The sequence below is a fragment of the Zootoca vivipara genome, chromosome Z1 (assembly GCF_965207765.1).
Source record: "Zootoca vivipara chromosome Z1, rZooViv2.hap1.1, whole genome shotgun sequence".
Taxonomy (NCBI): Eukaryota; Metazoa; Chordata; class Lepidosauria; order Squamata; family Lacertidae; genus Zootoca; species Zootoca vivipara.
In genome coordinates, this window is record NC_142583.1 from 40127985 (window position 1) to 40148100 (window position 20116).

General features: G+C 42.7%; 1 protein-coding gene across 1 annotated transcript in view; it reads left to right on the forward strand.

The window, feature by feature from the left end:
- Window positions 1-10616: 10616 nt before the first annotated feature.
- TBC1D9 (TBC1 domain family member 9) overlaps window positions 10617-20116 on the forward strand; it is a 49734-nt gene continuing 40234 nt past the window's right edge. The window contains exon 1 of the mRNA XM_035111690.3: window positions 10617-12194. Coding sequence (XP_034967581.3) covers window positions 12068-12194 — 127 coding nt within the window. The 5' untranslated portion in view covers window positions 10617-12067. The remainder of the gene's footprint in view (window positions 12195-20116) is intronic.

Consider the following 20116-nt stretch of genomic DNA (forward strand, 5'->3'; position numbering starts at 1 on the left):
AGTGCATTCCAAAGGACCAGGTGCCACCACGCTAAAGGCCCTGCCTGGACTTAGTGGGCACCAGATGGCCCTTGGGAGCACATGGCACCACTAAGTGTGAAATGTCTGAACACAAGAGATCACAGGAGAGGAGGCAGAACTGGTGTGGGAAGTCACCTCTGCTCCATAAGAACTGGCTCTAGGCAAGCCACATTGGAGAGAAAGGTGAAAGGACAGAGAAATAGGAGCCTCATACAGAAAGAGCAGGAACGAATGCGCCACAAGACAGTGGAAGAAGTTTGGCAAGGCAACATTATTTGCCAACTAAATAAAGCTAATTTAAAACAAATAAAAGACCTGGAATGCTATACTTTGTTCCTGTCTGAAAGCAAAATGACATTCAAATACATGTCTGTGTCTGTTTGCACAAGTCATGTGGAGCATTAAGGGGCATTAAGAAGCCCCTAGTGAAATGGCACTGGCTCTGCCTTTATTCTCATCATAAGGGTTTTATTCCTGTTTGATATTCCCTTTGCCTATTTGAGCTCTTTCTCTAGGAAAAGAAAGGCAAACAAAGTCTCTGTGTCTTCCTAGCAACAGTGCCAATTGGTTTTATCTAAGTGCTCCAGTATTCTGCTGGGCTTTAGCAGCACTTGACATAAAGCTTTTGCTATCAGTCTACAGAGATTCTCAGTGGCTGTAATACAGAGCGACTGAGTCATCCCCTAAAAATAGCAAGGAAGACGTCAGGTGAGCCAGAGGCGCAATCTGGTTACTGATTATGGTTCTAGCTTCTTAACACATCTGGGGAAATCACATGACCCCAAAATGGTGTATGTAAATTGCAAAACACCAGCGCAGCAAAGCATGCAACTTGTTTGTTTCCAAAGAGAGGACAAACCGTTCCCTTTTGCATGAAGTAATAACACTGACTACATGCCAGAATATATCACAGAAATGTCTGTGGTCAGAGCCACACCACAGACTTAAATCAGATTAACTATTAATCCCACTCCTGAAGTGACCTGTGGGAACTGTTATTATGTGAGAAGGGGACAGGGAGCTGTATTACCTCGCCTACCTACAAATCCCTGGATTCCTTGTGAGAAGCTTTGATCCTTAAGCCGTCTGATACCCGAGTCTGACCACTGGTCCATCTGGCTCAATGCGGTTGATATAGATCAGCAACAGCTCTTCAGGGTTTCAGGCAATAGGCCTCCCAGCCTTACCTGCAGACACCCAAGATGGAATCTGGGACTTTTGGGACGCAGGCACCGAGCTACACCCCCTTGCCCCAATATGTTTGTGCTGTAGTTTGTTAAGGGTGCTGTGAATTGAAGCTCTATGAAGGGGAACTACAGTTCCCAGGATTCTTTGAGGAGAACTAGTGTGTTTTAAATGTCCATTGGATAGGCTTTGTATGTACGATGTGGATCTGCCCAAGGCAGCAGCAAAACATTGAAAACAACTTGACTGTAATTTGATGGAAGAAAGGACTAAACAAATCTGGACAGTCACCTTAATGGAGAAACTAACCCAACAAATAAGACAAAGAAAAAAGACCCAACAAATAAAAACATATTCTATGTAAATGGATATTTTTTTTATAGCCCATGTGGCCCAAAAGGAACATGGATGGAGCTTACCACTGACTCATGCTTTATTATGGAAAGATGTTTTAGGACGATTTTCTCTCTTGACAAGTTCAGAATTGTATAAACCACTAGAAAAACTGTACTAACAACTGAGTCTTGAAAATGTGGATTTCCCTCCCTTTACTGTGAATTTATATGCTCCTTGCTGTATTAAATGATTTATTTCTTTTTCACCTTATTTTTATATGCATATGTATGAGTACTTTCCTTTCCATACCACTGTATGACATGACCATAATTTTTTAAAAAACAAAAATGGTTTCTTGTTTTTCCTTGCTTTCCTTACAGCAACTCTTCACAAGAACAATTCTACCTTCTCTGCCTGTTCTTTCCTCATCCACCTCAGGCTTAATGTCTAACGATGGCTGCACCTGCAATATGGCTGAATCCTGAAACCTGAGGAGAAAAATACCTCAGACTGTGCAAGGGGGCCTCTCCTAAACATCTGCACCCTTTCCCATCTCCCCTGCCACCTAGAATTCAGAAGCAGGTTAACTTCTAGAAAATGTTGCCATTCCTTTTCTCCCCTCCCTGCCCCCTTTCATGATTCCAGAAACTAAATAAATGTACTGTATCTTTAAAAAAAACAAGGAGGGGAAGAGCTAAAGTTAACATATATTGGGTCCAGATTTGGATGCCAAGGGCAGGTTGCTGGCAGTTGACACCCTCCCACCCCCCACCCATTCTCTCCCTGCTGCATCCACTGGTGTCCTCCTTACATGACTCTGGCCGCAAGCACACATTGGGCAACAGCATCGCAATGGACCAGGAGCCATGTGATGTCTGCTGTATCTTACAGCACTGTGGAAGATAAGGTGCTGACTGGAGCCAAATGTCTGCTCCTTACAGTGCTTCTGCCAGGTAGGCTCCTTTGTGAGCCAGAGGACGAGGCTGGTGGCTGCTGCTGCAACAGCTGCTTGGAGGCAGTGGGGCAGAATGCCAAGGCAAAATCCCAGTAGGCCCTGCCAGAACACATAGGCCCTGGCAAATGTCCCAATATACCAGGTCCTGATGCCATCCATCATCACACTTAGTTGCAGCTCAAGCTAGCTTTCCCCCCAGACTCAGTGGGCTGGGAGAAGCAGAGTTTTGTTTTTTTTTAAGCCAACAGAACAGACATCCCAGGGTGTGGTCTAAAGGCACCACCTTGCTGAAGCCAAGCAGTTCTGGGTCCGGTCAGTGCCTGGATAGGATGGTCCCATGACAGAAGAAAGTTGGCATATAAATGTAAGAAACTAATTAAGTGCATGCAATAATTTGCATTTAGAATCAAGGTTTTGGAGACTTCCAGTCTGCCGCGCTGGCGGAGAGGCGCAGAAACCTCGAGCTCCGAGGTTTCTGGCTCCGCGGAGGGGGGGGAATCCCGCGAGGGCCACGCGGATCTCCATAAGAACCCCGGGTAGAGCGTCCCAGGGGCGAAGTAGCCCGGCAGAGCCCCAAGGCAACTCCGCTGCCCGGTAAGCTCGTAAGAGCCCCAAGAGCCAGCGGAGTGGCAGTCGTGGGAGCCATTTTGGGTGCCATCGTTACCTCCACGAAGCGAAGCTCCGAGCCTACAGCCTGCAAGTGGCGGATTCTTCCTGTTAAAAGATCAGATTTGGAACAAGTAAGTCAAAATTTGTGAATTGGACTGAGAAATTTGGCGCTGGGAGGAGGCTTAAAAGGGAAGTCAGCCCCCCCAATTGAGTAACGGACGATGCAGTAAAGCTATGGAAAGCTCAGGAACTTTGCTTTAAAAGAAAACTTTTTCCTGATGCAGAGTAAGGGAAAAGGACAAAGTGTTTATAAATCTCTAAAAGACTGTGATTTGTTAAAGAGAAACCCCCCTGTGAACTTGGAGTCAGGTCAAAGGAAGGACCGGCTAGCCGTCTTTATGACGTCACAATAGAAAAGAATGTGACTGTCTGTATAAGCCTGAGACTGAGAGCTGCAGACGAGTAAAAGAGGAAGTTTCAAAAATAAATCTTAAGGCTGCTCAGTGCTGAACTTGAGACTGAACATTAAGAGAAAAGCAATGAAATAGAGGTTAGATCCAGTTCAGACGGGATTTTATTTTTTTATTTTTTTATTTTTGGAAAATATAAGACAAGGACAACAACAATACCACTTCCTGCCTGCCACAATTATGGAGGCGGAGAGCACCAACAGGTTGGAAGAGAAGGTTCTGGACTGTGAGAAGAATGTTACACAGTGGGACTTGATTTTGACAACAATTTTGGAAATGACAGAGGAGATCTGTAATCCTAAAGGAGCTGTAACAAGTATGGATGAGAGGATTGATGAATTAATAGAACCGAACTTTGAAATAGACAATCCACATGAATTTAGTGAGGGAGAAAAGGAAGAAGAGGAAGGATTAGAAGAAGACGCATGCTGTGATATGACTTTAGGGGAAATTCTGGAAATGGCAGAGGAGAACCGTAACTCTGAAGGAAACGCAACAATTACGGGAGAGCAGATTGCTGAACCAACAGAACTGATTTCTGAGACAGAAGAGGATGAAGAAGAAACCACTGTTTCACCGGTGGGAGGGGTGGAACAGGGAAGGGTTTTGATCCAAAAGTCCCTCAAAAAGGGGAAAAACAAAAAGGTTGTTACCCCAGTGAGAGAGGGGAAGAACATACCTGCCAAGTCCGGGTCGTAAATATCCGGGATCGGCAGCGCGCGCATAACCGGAAGTTGCGTGACGCAACTTCCGGTGGCGCTTCGCCCTTCTATGGGCACCAGAAAATGGCGGCGCCAGCGCCGGAAGCCGCTTCCGCGCATGACGGGAAACACGTAAAAGCGACTTCCGGCGCCAGCGCCGCCATTTTCTGGTGCCCATAGAAGGGCAAAGCGCCACCGAAGTCGCGTCACGCAACTTCCGGTCATGCGCGGAAGCGACTTCCGGTGCCGGCGCCACCATTTTCTGGTGCCCATAGAAGGGCAAGCGGCACCAGAAAAATGGCCGGGTAATTAGGGTTGCTAACAATTGCATTCTCTTCCACTCATAGCTGCCAAGTATCCCGATTTAAGGGACAATACCGGGATTTTCCACTAAACGGGAGACCGCCGGGAAACGGTAAGAAAAAAGGGGTTTTCCCGGCGGATACGGGATACTTGGCAGCTATGGGGAAGAAGGAAGCAGGAGGGGGACAGAAAGAGAATGAGATTGAAAATAAAATGTTGGGAATACAGCAGGGGGGGAGGGTTGAGCAAAATTTAGGTTGGGACAGACCAGGAGTGGGGTGAAGAGGAATTGAGGTAATTTTTACAGGTTGATAAAACACGGTTTGAACTCGGAAAGCATCAAGGAGCTGGCTGAAATCTCTGGAGACACCGATTCCAAGGAAAGGGGGTAGATTTAGTTTTGAGGGTGGGAATAAAAAGGGGGGAAGATTTTGAAAATTAATCTTGAATATTTTTGGGTAAAAGGGTAGAAAATGTTGGGTAATAAAGGTAAAGAGAAGTATGAAGGGTAAATGGTTAAAAAGAAGTTACAAATTGGAAGAAAGAATGTAATTTTAGATTTGGAAACTGCAATAATTAGTGAACAATAAGGAATTCAAGAAGGGGGAATGAGGAAGTCCGAAATGCTTAGATTAGAACTTGAAAATTATGATTATGTCTTTTTACTATTTTTGTGGGTTTTTTCTTTCTATTTTTTCTTCACTCTTCTATACAAAATGAATAAGAATTATGTATGAATAAGATATGAAATGGGAGTTAAGATGTAATTTTTTTGATGTCTAGCTAAGAGTGGAAATGGTATGAGTTAATTATTAAAGGACGGTAACAAGGGGAAGTGAAGAAGTTTGAAAAAACAAGATGTGATGATATTGTTCTGTATTTTTGTATTTTTTTGTTTAAATAAAAATTATTTATTAAAAAAAAATAGAATCAAGGTTTTGAAGGAGATTAATACACATTGCCTCTATCCTTCTGAAACTAGACTTGAAAGATTTCAATGCATTTTATGCCCATTTTCACTCGGTATGTCCGGAATGCTGTGCTGATGTAGAACCTGAATCCAGGCTGTAGTTTGCAAAGGCTCCTCATGCCCACCCCCTGTCTATTATTTATTGTCCCTGATGCAGAGGAAAGTTGCAAGGCTGAGCCACAAAGCAAAGTACAGGCAATACAAACCCCAGAAGTACAAAGTACCTAATGGATGCCCAATTACTTGACTATATTTTTCATTGACCGTGGGCCCCGTTTTGAATATGAATATCAAACAGCTGCAGGTTTAACCATCAGTTCTTTGTCTGTGTCTTGAAAATCTTTGGGCACTAGATCAAAATCATAGTTTTTTCCTTTTTGTGATGCTTCAGGAATACAATCTTCTTTCTTCACTGAGGAATATATTTATGGGATAATGCCACAATGAACTAAAATGTATTAAGTGGGGAAGAGAGAATGCCTAAGGCTTCTATTCTATGCACAGAACATTGCAGTAAACCCAAATGAACTGGGTGGAACTTCTGCACAATGGAAGGCTGGAGTCCCACACATACTTGTCGGTAAATTCTCTTGAATGCTATACGATTTACTTTCAAACTAAACATATACAGACTCATGGGTGTAGCCAAGGGGGACAGGGAGGGATAGCTGCCCCCATCAATAAAAATCAATAAAAATATATAGCAAACTGAGGTTCTCCCCCCCCCAACAAAAGGCCTGCCCCCCCCAACAAAAATCTTGGCTATGCCCATGTACAGACTCATGCTCTATGTCTCACTTATAGATTGGCTTCTGCAGGTAGCACAAAATAACATGGTGGTAGATACCGGTATGTTGACTTGAAAAAACACAGATGCCGTTGTGCATTGTTAACAGTCAAATGGCAGGTCAGTTTCTAGTTTAAGCATGTATCTTTTCACTGTCTGCGAGATTAGCCATTGCAGGCACAAAGAAAACAAGTCCAAAAGATTTTGCAAATGTAGTCAAGGGGGTTTGATGCAATCAGTAGTATGTTTTAAAATGCTACATTTATCAGGATAAATTTGGGAACAGACCCGATCAACAACTAGAGTTCAGAGAGACCATGCTAACGTACTCACTACTTGATAACTCACAGATATGCAGTTTGATATTTCCTTAGATGTGATATTTCTCCACAAACAGATGTCCTCACATGGTAAATACCACTGATAACTATGTCTACAAAGTTAACAGTCTGGTTTTGCTATGTTATTTGCCTTTCCATTCTGGTAAACAGTCAACTTGATGAGGAAGCAAAAGCTGTTGGTTTGTTGCGTCCAACATCCTTCCTCATTTCTTTGAGGATGTGAAAACTACCGTACCTTGGTTTTGTATCTTTTTGTAAGTTAACTACTTTGGAACTACTTCATAGCCTTCTTCATTCCAGGGTTGAACTTTAAAGGAAGCAGCCTTAACAAAGTACTTCTTTCTCAAGAAGGGTCTTGTGCTGGTTGTGGTTTTCTTATACCTAGCAGAGACATCAGCAAACACTATTAATCCTAATGTTTGTCAGCTTCTTCATGCTGGGAAAACAGATGTCAACAGCTTGCCTAAGGGTTATTACTAGAGGTCCCATCTAGCTGCCTGTGTAGTTGCAGCTTCAACTTCTGGAGTAGGTGGGATGTGTCTGTTGTGGTGCTGTGCTGTGTGATTTTTCTTAAAGAAGGAAAATCAAGGACACAGCTGTAGGAATGGAATAATGGGTAGCATTGTTCTCAATTGTTTTGGTCACATTCACACATTTAAAGTACTGTGATGATGATGATTTATTATTTATACCCCACCCATCTGGCTGGGTTTCCCCAGCCACTCTGGGCGGCTTCCAACAGAAGAATAAAATAATTGATTAAAGATTAAAAGCCTCCCTAAACAGGGCTGCCTTTAGATGTCTTCTAAAAATCTGGTAGCTGTTTTTCTCTTTGACATCTGATGGGAGGGCGTTCCACAGGACGGCCGCCACTACTGAGAAGGCCCTCTGCCTGGTTCCCTGCAACTTGGCTTCTTGCAACAAGGGAACCGCCAGAAGGCCCTCGGCACTGGACCTCAGTGTCCGGGCAGAACGATGGGGGTGGAGACGCTCCTTTAGGTATACTGGACCAAGGCCATTTAGGGCTTTAAAGGTCAGCACCAACACTTTGAATTGTGCTCGGAAACGTACTGGGAGCCAATGTAGATCTTTCAAGACAGGTGTTATGTGGTCTCGGCGGCCGCTCCCAGTCACCAGTCTAGCTGCCGCATTCTGGATTAGTTGTAGTTTCCGGGTCACCTTCAAAGGTAGCCCCACGTAGAGCACATTGCAGTGATACCACTTTAAACATCCATGCCCCCCCCCCCGGCCAAAAAAAGGGAGAAAATTCTGGGAACTGTAATTTACTAAGGGTGGTGAGAGTTCTCCGACTATCCCCATTCTCCTCCCAAAGCTTCAGCTCCCAGGGTTCCCTGTGCAAAAGGATTGACTGTTATACCATGCTGGGAATTGTAGCTGTCAGGGATCTCCTAATAACTCTCAGGGCCCTTAACAAAACAGCTCCAGGAACTCTTTGGGGGAAGCCATGACTATTTAAAGCGGTATCAAAGTGCTTTAAATGCATGGTGTGAATGTGGCCTTTAGTAGGATTTATACTGTTTTTTATCAGAAATATTTTTTAAGAAAACCCAAATAGGGATGATCTAATTATAGAAAATGGTAAAATACAGGAAAAAAAGAAAGGAGAATTCAGTATAGTAGAGAGGCTTCACAAGGCTTCCACAGAGGAATCCAAGCAACAGGGATTAAAAAAACAACAACCAAGCATAGCATATAAATTTGCAGGTGTCAAGACATACCCTGCCAATTAGAAGTGATATTTTCCTAAATGCAAAGGCTCAACATATTGTTGAACCAGAGGCCCACTCAGGGGACTTCCTATATTGCAAGACAATCCTTTGTGCTACCAAAGCAGCTTAAACATGATTGGCCTCCCCCCCCCCCTACTCTCCTACTGAAGGAAAATCATAGCTTATAGCACAATGTGAGGTTGGCAGAGGGTAGGAAGGGAGGGAAAGTGCAGTTGCTAACAACAGAATCATTATACAAATATCCCAGAGGGGGCTTGTGTTCTGGGTTGCCAATGGACCAGAAAAATGTGGCCTGCTCTTAATCTTTTCACGGCAGCTTGGTAAGAAACCAGCAGGGGGAACTTTCCCTGGCATAGAAGAAACACATAATTCCCTCCTACCTGCAGATAAAGAAAGCGGATTATCCTTCAACACTCACAGAGCAAAGTTCCACCATTACTAGGCACACTATAGGCACTTCCAGACATTCCCTATTTTTAGGTGGGAATCAGTCACATGCTGGTGAATTCAGATTGCGCAATTATAGTTGATTGGGAGTATTGCACAACAAACCCTCAGTGGGGCCTATTTCCAGATACATTACTAAGTATAGCCAGTATGGATAACCTCTGCCCTGGGGGCTTATTGCAGGCCTCCCTGTCTAGCACTCCAGGCTCTCTCCAAGCCAGGTGGCCCAACCCACACTTCTCCTCAGACTCATCATCAATTGTGGGGAAACTTCCAGGTAGAAATAACAGACCTGCATCTTCCAGGATGAGCTGTTAAGTTCCTGATGATGGACTTGGAAAGATGATGAGAGTTGTGGATGACAAGTGGAGTGGACACTTTTGTTGCTCCTGGAGTCCTAGGGTAACTGTATTGCTGTGTTGAGCCATTTATTTAGCTTTCCCACACAGCTACCACAGTTGTAACAGGTTGATAGGCAGGAATGGGCAGGGGAAGCAGTGAGGTATAACATTAAAGGTAAAGGTAAAGGGACCCCTGACCATTAGGTCCATTCGTGACCGACTCTGGGGTTGCGGCGCTCATCTCACATTACTGGCCGAGGGAGCCGGCGTACAGCTTCCAGGTCATGTGGCCAGCATGATTAAGCCGCTTCTGGCGAACCAGAGCAGCACACGGAAATGGCGCATAGCTGCCAAGTTTTCCCTTTTCTCGCGAGGAAGCCTATTCAGCATAAGGGAAAATCCCTTAAAATAAGGGATAACTTGGCAGCTATGAAATGGTGTTTACCTTCCCGCTATAGCGGTACCTATTTATCTACTTGCACTTTGACGTGCTTTCGAATTGCTAGGTTGGCAGGAGCTGGGACCAAGCAACAGGAGCTCACCCCGTTGCGGGGATTCAAACCGCCAACCTTCTGATCAGCAAGCCCTAGGCTCTGCAGTTTAACCCACAGTGCCCTGCTAATTACTGCAGATCAAACTGCTGCTAAGGACTAGTTCAAATAGTTGGCAAGCCCCCACCCTTCAGCTGATTTGTGTAGATGAGCTGGGCTGCCTCCTTTCCACTCATCAAATGCCAATCTGATAACCCTGGGTAGGTCATTTGCATGTTGTTGTTGTTGATGATGATGTTGCAATGGGGGAGGACATATTTTCAAGGTCAAAATTATCTTGTGGGCAGTCACTCTAGCTCCTAAACTGAAGGCTAGCCACCCCTGCCATAATTAGATTGCCATAGTCTACTAAAAGGGGCATTGGTTCTTGAAAAGCAAATCTTATGACATCTATTATGGAATAAGCTTTTGAGGACCAGAGACTATTTTGTCAAATATATGTGGTGTTTTAAATTGACAGATATAGAGGAGAAAAAAGCATAGTCCATAAAATTACATGAAGGAATGGAGGTACAGTAATTGTGTGTGTAGGTTTGCACCATTTCTGGGAGATAAAATGATGGCTAACACAACAGTAGTAATCATGGCTGGTAATTTTATCTTTCTAGCTATGCTAATCCCTTCATTGGAAAGAAATTGACTCTTTCAATTAAATTCGAACTGAATGGATTGGAATTTGCTGATCCTATTTCACAAGAAAATGAATAAAAATCCTTAACTGAGGTTCTGCCACCCAAAGCCAGCCCCCACCCCCCAAAAAACACACACACATATAAATCCTGGCTACTCCCATGTCCTATTTAGTTCGGCAACATTTGCTGGAGCCTCGCCTCTTTGAAGTCTGTTTTGCTTAGGAATTCTGACTTGGGAGATCAGGTGAGAAAGGAATGGCTCTCCTCTCGCAACCTCCCTAAAGATCAGCTCGCTGCCAGAGCTCTGCGGGGGATTCCGATCCTGCGCCGGTTCTAACCGGGGTGGGGCAGGGACGGTGGTGTCTCTGCCGAGACCTGCACAGGACAGGAGCAAGGACAGACAGGGCGCGTGACTGGCTCCTGGAATTGCAGGAAGGAGGAAACCAAACAACGTTGCGCAGGTTGTGCTGCTGGCGCTGGCCACGCCTTTTTCGGAACCTGGCGGCGCGCTAGTCGTAAGGTCGCGCGCTTGCGCATAGAAAGCGTTCGGCAGAACGGGAGCTGGTGACGTTCCATGCCCCCCTCCCGTTCCGCTTTTCATTGAGCAGAAATGGACAGTACGAGCAAGCCATCTGTGGCTACCGAGAGATGGCAGGGTGGTTAGATTTATTCGCTTTGTGCATCATGCTCCGAGCGGTGGCAGTTACTGGCAGGTGATCGCCCTGTGGATGCCCATCTCCTTAGGTGCCATAAACGACCACTTGTCAGACCGTGATGCGGATGATTTTGCAGTGATCTCGGATATATCCGTGTTGCTCCCTGGCAGACTTTTTAGACCCATATGCGCGCTCGCTGAAATCTTGCTAGGCTATGCGCGTGTTTTAAATCTAGCGTGGGCGGGGTAGTTAGGTAGGTGATCTTCAAAGATCCGTGGTGCGCTGGGAGGCTCTCAGCAGTACCAATCCGGAGGTGTGTGTGTAATTATGCGCGCGGGCGCATTCTCGCCAGGGTTACCTGTTGTGATTTCCCCGTAATCGTATCACAGATGCCGAACGGTGGATCTCGCTCCCTGCAATCGCTCCCTACTGATAGGCTTGGCCTTTATTCGTCAGCATCAGACATTGCGAGGGTTTTTTATTTTATTTTTTGCATTTTTCGTCTATGCAGCGGAGCGGACCTCCCGAGCTCTTGTGCCGGAAGGAGAACAGCTGCTAACCTCGCGTTTTTCCGAGTGGGGGCGCCGTTCCGCAACCGGCTCCTTCCCGGAGCTTGAATGCAGTGAGGAGGCTGGGAGGCGGCGAGGCTGCTGGGCGGGCCCAGGCGTCGCAGCTGATGCTCTCTGAGGTCACTCGCTCGGCTCATCCCCGCGTCCGCCACCGAGCGAGTCTTCTCGCCTACCGGTAGCTGCTGCTGCTGTTCTCGGCTTGGAGAAGGGGCTGATCCGGGGCTGGAGAATCGCGGTGGGGATGGTGCTGCTTTTTCTTCCCCTTTCTAACCCCGATGTTCCTTCCTCTGGCCGGGGCGTTGCGGGCTCCTACCTGGGCTGGGCAGGGCGCTTGAAGCGAACCGGGGCTCGCAACATCGTCCCGGGCTCCGCATGATTTAAAAGCGAAATAAGACGTCTGAAGCGAATCCCGTCCAGGCTGCCTTTGTCTTTGGCCGGGAGCATGTGGGTGAACCCGGAGGAGGTGCTGCTGGCAAACGCCCTGTGGACCACGGAGAGGGCCAACCCTTACTTCATCCTGCAGAGAAGAAAGGGGCACGGAGGAGATGGAGGCAGCGGAGGGCTAGCTGGTAAGGGGGCGAAGAGGGGGAGAAAGAAGGGGCAAAACTGCTCAGTTTGGATCTTCTTTTTTTGCCTTTGGGGTGGGGGGTGCTGCTACTGCTATTCTTTGGTGCGTTTATTTACATGCCATGTCCACGCCTGGTGTCTTGATGCAGGGTCTGCATTTGCAACAGGTGTGTGCATTTCACTTGAAGGTATACTGTTTGTGTGTTTGGTAAATCCAGGATGCCAGTTTTTCTATCTTCCTATATCTATATTGGCTTGCTTAGGCTTTTATTATGCTGTATGGATGGCTATATCACCTGCATGTCAGTACTGCTGGGGTTGGCAGAGTCTCTACTGATTATTGTTTCCTACATCCTTGTGCAGAAGACTTAAAAGGAAGATTACTAATAGCACACACGGAGGAGTTTTAGGCTGCAGTCCTTGCACAATTTCTTGCAAGTAAGTCCCTTTGGACTCTGTGAGACTTACTTCTAATCAGCCATGCATAGAGCAGAGGTAGATTGATAGAGTGCATTTGTAACTTAAGAAATTCTGTGAAGGCCACTCAATTGTTATTTTAGATATGCTATACTGGGAGTGAAATACAGTGAAGTCTCACAGCGAGTTTGGGACTCATCAGAAATGCAGGAATACCAATGAAATAATTTATTCACAGGAGCACATTGCTTCTGTCTTGCATCAAGAAAAAAAATTCTGAGCCATCTGGCTCAAAAGATCTAGAATGGTTTACGGCACAGTGTCACAAACTATAGTCTGTGGACCGCAAGCTTCATTCAGGTGGAATATATGAAATACGAAAGAAGCAATAAAAATACAATTTAAAAACCAGCATCTATCACAACATAGTAGAATTGCTGCAACAGGCAGTAAACTCATTAAATGATCTGCCAAGACTCAGTGGTCTGTGGGACAGAAAGTTTGGGAAGCACTGATTTAGGGCATGTCCGGTTCTGTGGCCTACACCAGTAAATGTGTAACAATGATGAGTCTCATTTCCTCATCTCCATTTGCACTTCACTATTTCAATGAATTAGTTCCTCACCTAAACCTAGCTTGGTTAGAGCCAGCCAGCCAGTCCAAAGCTGAAATTGAATTGAACTGGACTTGCCATTCTAGAAAACTCCTTACAATCTAATATGACAGTTTGAATGTTTTAAGTGTAGTAGTTGTAGTTGTGCTGTCTATTAGCCATGTATGTTTTTTGTTGCTAGCATTGATCATCTGGAAATAGTGAAGATCAAGCAAGAAAACAAAGATTCAGCTTTTTAAATTTTTATTTTACATGTGCATTGTCACTGTGTTTTATATGGCTATGCTTGGTTGTAATAAGGGTTGAATTACAATACTGGCTGCAAGGCTCTGATGGCAACTGCAAAACGTAATGCCTTAATTGGCACTAAAGGAATATACAGTAAAACAAGGATGAGGGTGGGGAAGATCCTAAAGGAATTTTAATCCCGTAGCACTACAGTGTTGACAATTCCATTGTTCCCAAGAATGGTTCTGCATCTCTCTCTCTCTCTTCTAGTCTAAGGTTATTTTTAGGATATTTTGATTCAAGTGTCCTAGAAAGCTTTTGCAGCAAGGCTCTTCCATTAGCCACTGTTGTGCATGTCAGTTGTGCTGTACTTCCCAAGGACAGTTACCTACTGTAAATGGAAATCACAGGAATGAGTCAAAAATACATTCTCAACTTCTGCATGTTTTCAGCTTGTTTTCTTCTGCTTCCCAATCTGTATTCATATTTAATTGTATAAAGTCGAGTGAAATCGGTGAAATGGCACACTTTTTCAAAAACATCCCTTGCCTCATTGTAACATTGGACTACTGTAAAGTAGGGACTGGCAAATCTGAGTCACTGTAAGCATGTCTTGATTCAAGTAGCTGCTTGAGTTTATCCCGTGTATAACTTGGAAAAACTGTAACACCTCAATCACTCTTTTCTTGGCCACCTAGAAAATTCACAGATGTTAAATGGTTCAGGTGTAAGCTTCCTAAGTTAAAGCACTTCAGCCACCAAATCATGCTGGATCCGTATAGTAATTTTATGATTTTATTGAAAGCAATCTATTTTATGCATGCCAAGAATTCATTCCATCAGTGGCTGTTACTACATGAAATAAAGGCTTAGAAAAATATAATCTTGCCTACATGCAACAAAAAAATGGTAACAGAATACATTTATTGTTGAAGGCTCAAAGACAGCCCTTTTAGAGCAAGCTTATAGTCTGTGTGGCTTTTTGTGCATTGGCTATCTATGCAAATCATGGCAATTTGCAAGAAGTGCAAACAAAAATAGATCTAAAGCAGGCACGTCCAACAGGTAGATCGTGATCTACCGGTAGATCACTGGACGTCTGTGGTAGATCACTGGTAGATCACTGGCTCCCCCCAAAGAAGCTCAATAACTTTGGCTCCCCTAAAAAAATGCTCAACATTTTAGCCATTCACCCCCTCCCCCAAAACAGGGCTTTCCTCCCGCCTCAGAAAAGCTCAACAACTCTGACCTGAACCCCTAAAAATGGGCCTTCCTCCTTCCTAAAGAAATCTCAACAACTTTGACCTGAACCCCCCAAGAGGGGGTAGATCACTGCCAGTTTTTTAACTCTGTGAGTAGATCACAGTCTCTTCGGAGTCGGCCACCCCTGATCTAAAGGAAGACTCAGTTTGCCAGAGAGAGGTTATTTGGCCTTGGAAGTCAGCAGTATTTCAGATTAAACAGATTTTGCAAATGTAAAGGGTTTGGCTAGAGCACGTTCAGCTACATGTAATTTCCTATTAAAATATGAAAGCAGTGGATTAGGTTGGGAGGAGGAATCACAGAGTACATGCTTTGCATGTAAAAGGTCCCAGGTCCAGTCTCAGATATTTCTAGTTACAGTACTGGGTAACAAAATAGAGAAAAATCCATATCTAGTAAGAGTGACTTCCATTCAAGCTAGGCGAGGAATGAGAAACTTTCAGATGTTTCTCACATTATCCCTGATCATGGACCATGCTGGTTGTGCCCAATGGAAATTGGAGTCCAACAACATTTGGAGGGCATCCTGTTGGCTGCCTCTGCTGCACAGCACAATTTGCTTTTAAGTCATTTAGTGCTGAAACCTGTCATAACACTTGAAAGTTTAAATTAATCACTGTGTGCACCACTAGCATGGAATTGGTTTTCCAAATTTATGAGTATCCACCCATGGTGAGCATGGATGCTTTAAGTGTGCTCTGCTCTATTGTGCATTTCCTTCTTGCGATGCACACTTCAGATCATGTATGGCAGCAATTGGCTTTCAAAGAAGCAACTCATGAGAGTCCTTGCACATTAGCATTAGAACTTGACATGCACTCCTAGTTCCCAGGCCTTACTCTCTGCTATTGTTTATGGTTCTATAACTGCTTTCAAGTGCAGTCTGCAGAATACCTACATAAATGTGTTTTTAGTGGCGTCTTCCATTTGGACCTCAGGGAAACAAGAGATGCTCTCTCTGTGTTTACAAGTTACATTTCTACAGAATGAGTATTTTTATAAATACAGTTTTTATGGTAGCAGTTGGATCACAGCAGTGTGGACTGTGGAGCTGTTTATTGCAGCCTGGGCATGTAACAGTAGTTTTAAGTTCATGAAATGGTGCCAAACATCTTTCTAACACATTTGTTTAGGTGGCTGGCAGATGGCTATCTGCTGACTACCAAGGGAATAAAGTGCTCACAGAAACTGTGGTGTGAATTGTCTTCTCTCACCATTATATAGAAACAATTTATCTAACTGACACTAGTTTAGTGTGATCCAGTTTTTAGAAATCAAGGACAAGGCCCTGTCCTGGGTAAAGAATAAACCGAAACAGGGCCTTGTCCTGGGTTTCTAAAAACTGGATTGCTGCTGGAATTTGTCTTATTATTATCAACTTAAAACTTTCTAAAAATTATTCATTTACCTGGCCAGAGCTCTTAGAATCTTTTCATTTGATTTTCTCAACTCTCCAAGGGTTCCAATTTATTTGTAGTGTGATAGGTTGGCATTAATAGATCACCAGCACTATTTTTTTAAAACAATGTCATTTTCACATATAGTATGAAATATTTGGTATACAAGGAGTTTACAGCTTAATCCTGTGCATATCTACTTCTAAGGCTCACAGAATTCTTTGGGACTTGCACTCAGAATTACAGCCTTGGACTGCAATCATCTGTACTGTTAACTTGGGGAAAAGCTTCATTGAACTCAAAGGGACTTACTTCTGAGAAGGCATGCATAGGATTATGCTGTTAAATTCTTTAATGAAATGATTATTTTTCCCCTCAGTGCACCTAAATATTTCTTGCTGAGTTGAGACATTTTCTCAGTAAACTCTTAAGGGATTGACAAAGTATTTCATAATTCATTAAAACTACAAATTCTCTGTGCTGATGCTAAACTTTAAGTCTTTAAGGTGCCTACCTCTTTGTTATAGCAGCTAATAATGATTGGTAAGAAACTGGGCCCTTGGGATATTACATCAATGTAGTTCAGTCATATACATGTCTTTAAAAAGATGTAGCAATAAAAATATTTTAATTGATTTGTAGTTTTATATATGTATTCATTGTTAAATCACTTCAAGATGTTTCATTGGAAGCAATTAACAAATGGGATGAAATAATAAATTAACACTGTTTTCTCTGAAGTAGGGAAGAGTTCATGAGACTTATTCCCACGTAAGTACATATAGAATTGTAGGTGTAGTCTGCACACCTATATCTAGTTTCCATGGAGTAAACCCCATTAAACTGAATGGGATAGTGTTGAGTAGACACTATAGAATTGTGCTGTATATCAGGGAAATTAAAATCTGCAAAAGATGAACCAGAATTCGGGGCTCCATAAACATTTTATCCACAAGTGGACTCTAAGAAAGAGAGAGAAATTCATGAAACTTCCATACGTAATTTCATTTATGTTTTTGCACTCTTTCAGTTATTTTGAACCTTCTTGTCCCCATATTAGCCAAAAAGTATATACCCACAAACTCTTAAGTTGCCAATGTGCAAAAACGGTCTGCTCCTTTAAATGCATCCTGCCCTCATCCTCAGATCAGAAAATGATGTTAAGTACTTTCATCCCAAGGTCACTGAAGCTACTGGCTTCATAAATCTACTGAAATGGGGGGGGGGAACCATTTTTTAGTACATTCTTACCTTTTCACCCAATAGCCTAATTACTGTTTTGTGAAGTTTAAAATAAAGCAGTAGTGCATCCTTCATGGTAACCTAATTTCTTCATATGATTTTGTAAACATTTGAAACTCAATATCATTTGTGAAATTTTATGAAACTTTTCTTGTAAGTCATTGAAGTTACCTTTTCTTGAATCTTTAAAAAATTGTGTAGGGAGTAAATGGAAACTCATTAAATCTTCAGGCAAATTGGTACTATATTTAGTATTTTAAGGGCATGTTTGGAACACCAGATCAACTAAATTAGAGAAAATAGACACAATGGTATCTACTTTATAGGGTTATTAGGAACCAAACTGACGAAGATAAAAAACTTTGTTTAATGTTTCAATAGTAACAAAATCATGAACAGGAGCTATAGTAATGACATGTTCAATTTTAGTGCCATAAGTACTTGGCTTGAATTATTTGCTTAGTTCTGGGTTAAATGAATGGCTAAAAGTCGATTAATCATGGTATTGTGAAAATGTTTTGAATTCATTGCACTTTGCAATCTCCTTGTTTTTAATTGACTTTTAATTTGTGCAATACAGCAGTATCTTTGTAGAGTGAGGGTTTACTACTTTTGATCATCGCTGTGAAGAAGGATAGATTAACAAAGGAAGTTTTCATCAGCATCTTTGCAGAATTCACATGTATAGAAATGTTACTGTTGCCTTCATAGTAACATTTACCATGGAAAGATTTTAATGTATGATGTTCTGATGTGTTTTGGCATATTCTGTTGGAAGCCACTCAGAGTGGCTGGGACAAACCCAGTCAGATGGGCAGGGTACAAAAACAAAAATTATTATTATTAATAATAATAATTTGCCTAGGTGGCCTTGAACAAGTTACTCTTTCTTGGCCTCAGTTGTTTAACTAGGCATAATGGTATTGTAAGGATGCTTGTGCTAAAAATATTGTGCAGAAAATGTTAAATAAGACATAGTGCAGCATTTGCTTTCAAAAATCAGATAGTGTTGGCTTTCACATCCATGCAACACCAACATTTTATCCATAGATTTGAGGGGCTGCATTCAGGTAATAAATTATGTTTTTCAGCAGTGGGATATTTCAGGAGAGTTATCCATTTTACAAAGTAGGTATTACTTATCTTTTTTATTACCAAATGTGTGGTCTTTTATGCTAAAGGAAGAGGGAAGTTTTGGAATTTATAAGGGCACATTAAAAAAAGTATCTAACAGCCTATATTTCCACATTTTACTTTGCTGTATATTTTGTGATTTTAAATCTCTGTTCAGTATTTTCTCACCAAAGAGCACTTGCCCCAACTCAGATCTTGGCATCCAGGAATTTCCTTGTTATACCTACTGTATTTTTTCCTCATGCCATCAACAATTGTAGATTTTTGACACTAAGTCATATGGATGACTCTTCCTGTTGTTATTATTACTATTTAAATGAGTAAGCCTATTGACCATATGGCTTGTCTTGTGAAATGAAGGGAAAATTAGCAACCATAATACAGCCAAAAGGAAACAGCTGTTGTGATTTGTTTGTCTACTTCTTTTTAGTTTTCTTGATGCATAAGATTCCTTGGTGTGGAATAGATTTCAATCTCCCTGTGCTAAAAGAGAGTTGGTGAAAAGTTTGAAAATGCAATAATAGCATATCTGATGGGCTCAGAAAATTCTTAAATCCCACTGCTTTAAAAGGAGAGCAGGAAGAATGTGTCAAGTCTTTGCTTATGCCTAGCCATGTATCCTAGCCCTTGTCAATGTACATTTTGAGCTATGTAACCTGTACTCTGAGTTGATGCTGAGACCATGTGCTAATTTCATTAATAATTTGGGGATTTCCAAAGCATAGAGTCTGAGTTCTTCATCCAAGGGTGAGAGCCAGGACAGTGTACTGGTTCTGTATAAGACAAAGAAGAAGAGCTCATTTATATCATTGAAAAATCTCATGGTCCTTTGTCATTTTCCCTTGATGGAATACTTGGTGAATTTGCCAATCTGTCAGGAACAAATTGCGGAAATGAAAAATAAAACAATCAAAATATGTTGATAGGCAAGTGAGGACATGTTTAGCAGCAGCAGCAGGCATGACCTGGCAGCAGAAAGGTTTCATGCAAATATAGTTCATTATCTGCATATAAAATATGCATATTGAATGGAGCCACAGAGTTTTGAAAGTGCTCCAAAAATAACCGTTGGTGCTGGACAGAATTGCCTAATCGCCTCGGTTTGATTTCAGCAAGATATTCCTGTAATATGGGACTTGTTGGGTTTAGAACTGACTGGTTTTCTACCTGGAGGTTGCTGTTCTGTTGGGGCAACTCTTAAGGCATGAGAAACTGCTGTTTTTAGTATACAGAAGTAAATCTTTGTTGTTAAGTCTCCTCTTAGTCACCCTGTTTAAATGTGTCAAATGTCAGGTGTGGACTTCAGCTACATTGAACATGCAAGCAGCACCAGCCTGGATGAGCATTTAATGCATTTTTGTATTGATTGTTTTACATTTTCTGATTTTAATTGTTTTTATTTGTTGTATTTTTCTCTGGTTAAGTCACTTAGTAAAAAGAGACTAACGAATTAATATTAAGAAATGGCAGCAACTTCTTTAGGCTACTTTCAGAATTCCCTCCGACGAATCAGTGAAACTCCTTCGGACTCTTCTTCTCCGTGTCCACCCCCAAATCCATTGTTGGGAGCAACTTCACTGGTTACCTAGGTGTTGCTTTTTCTACTTACAGGCATGAGCATGAATAAAAG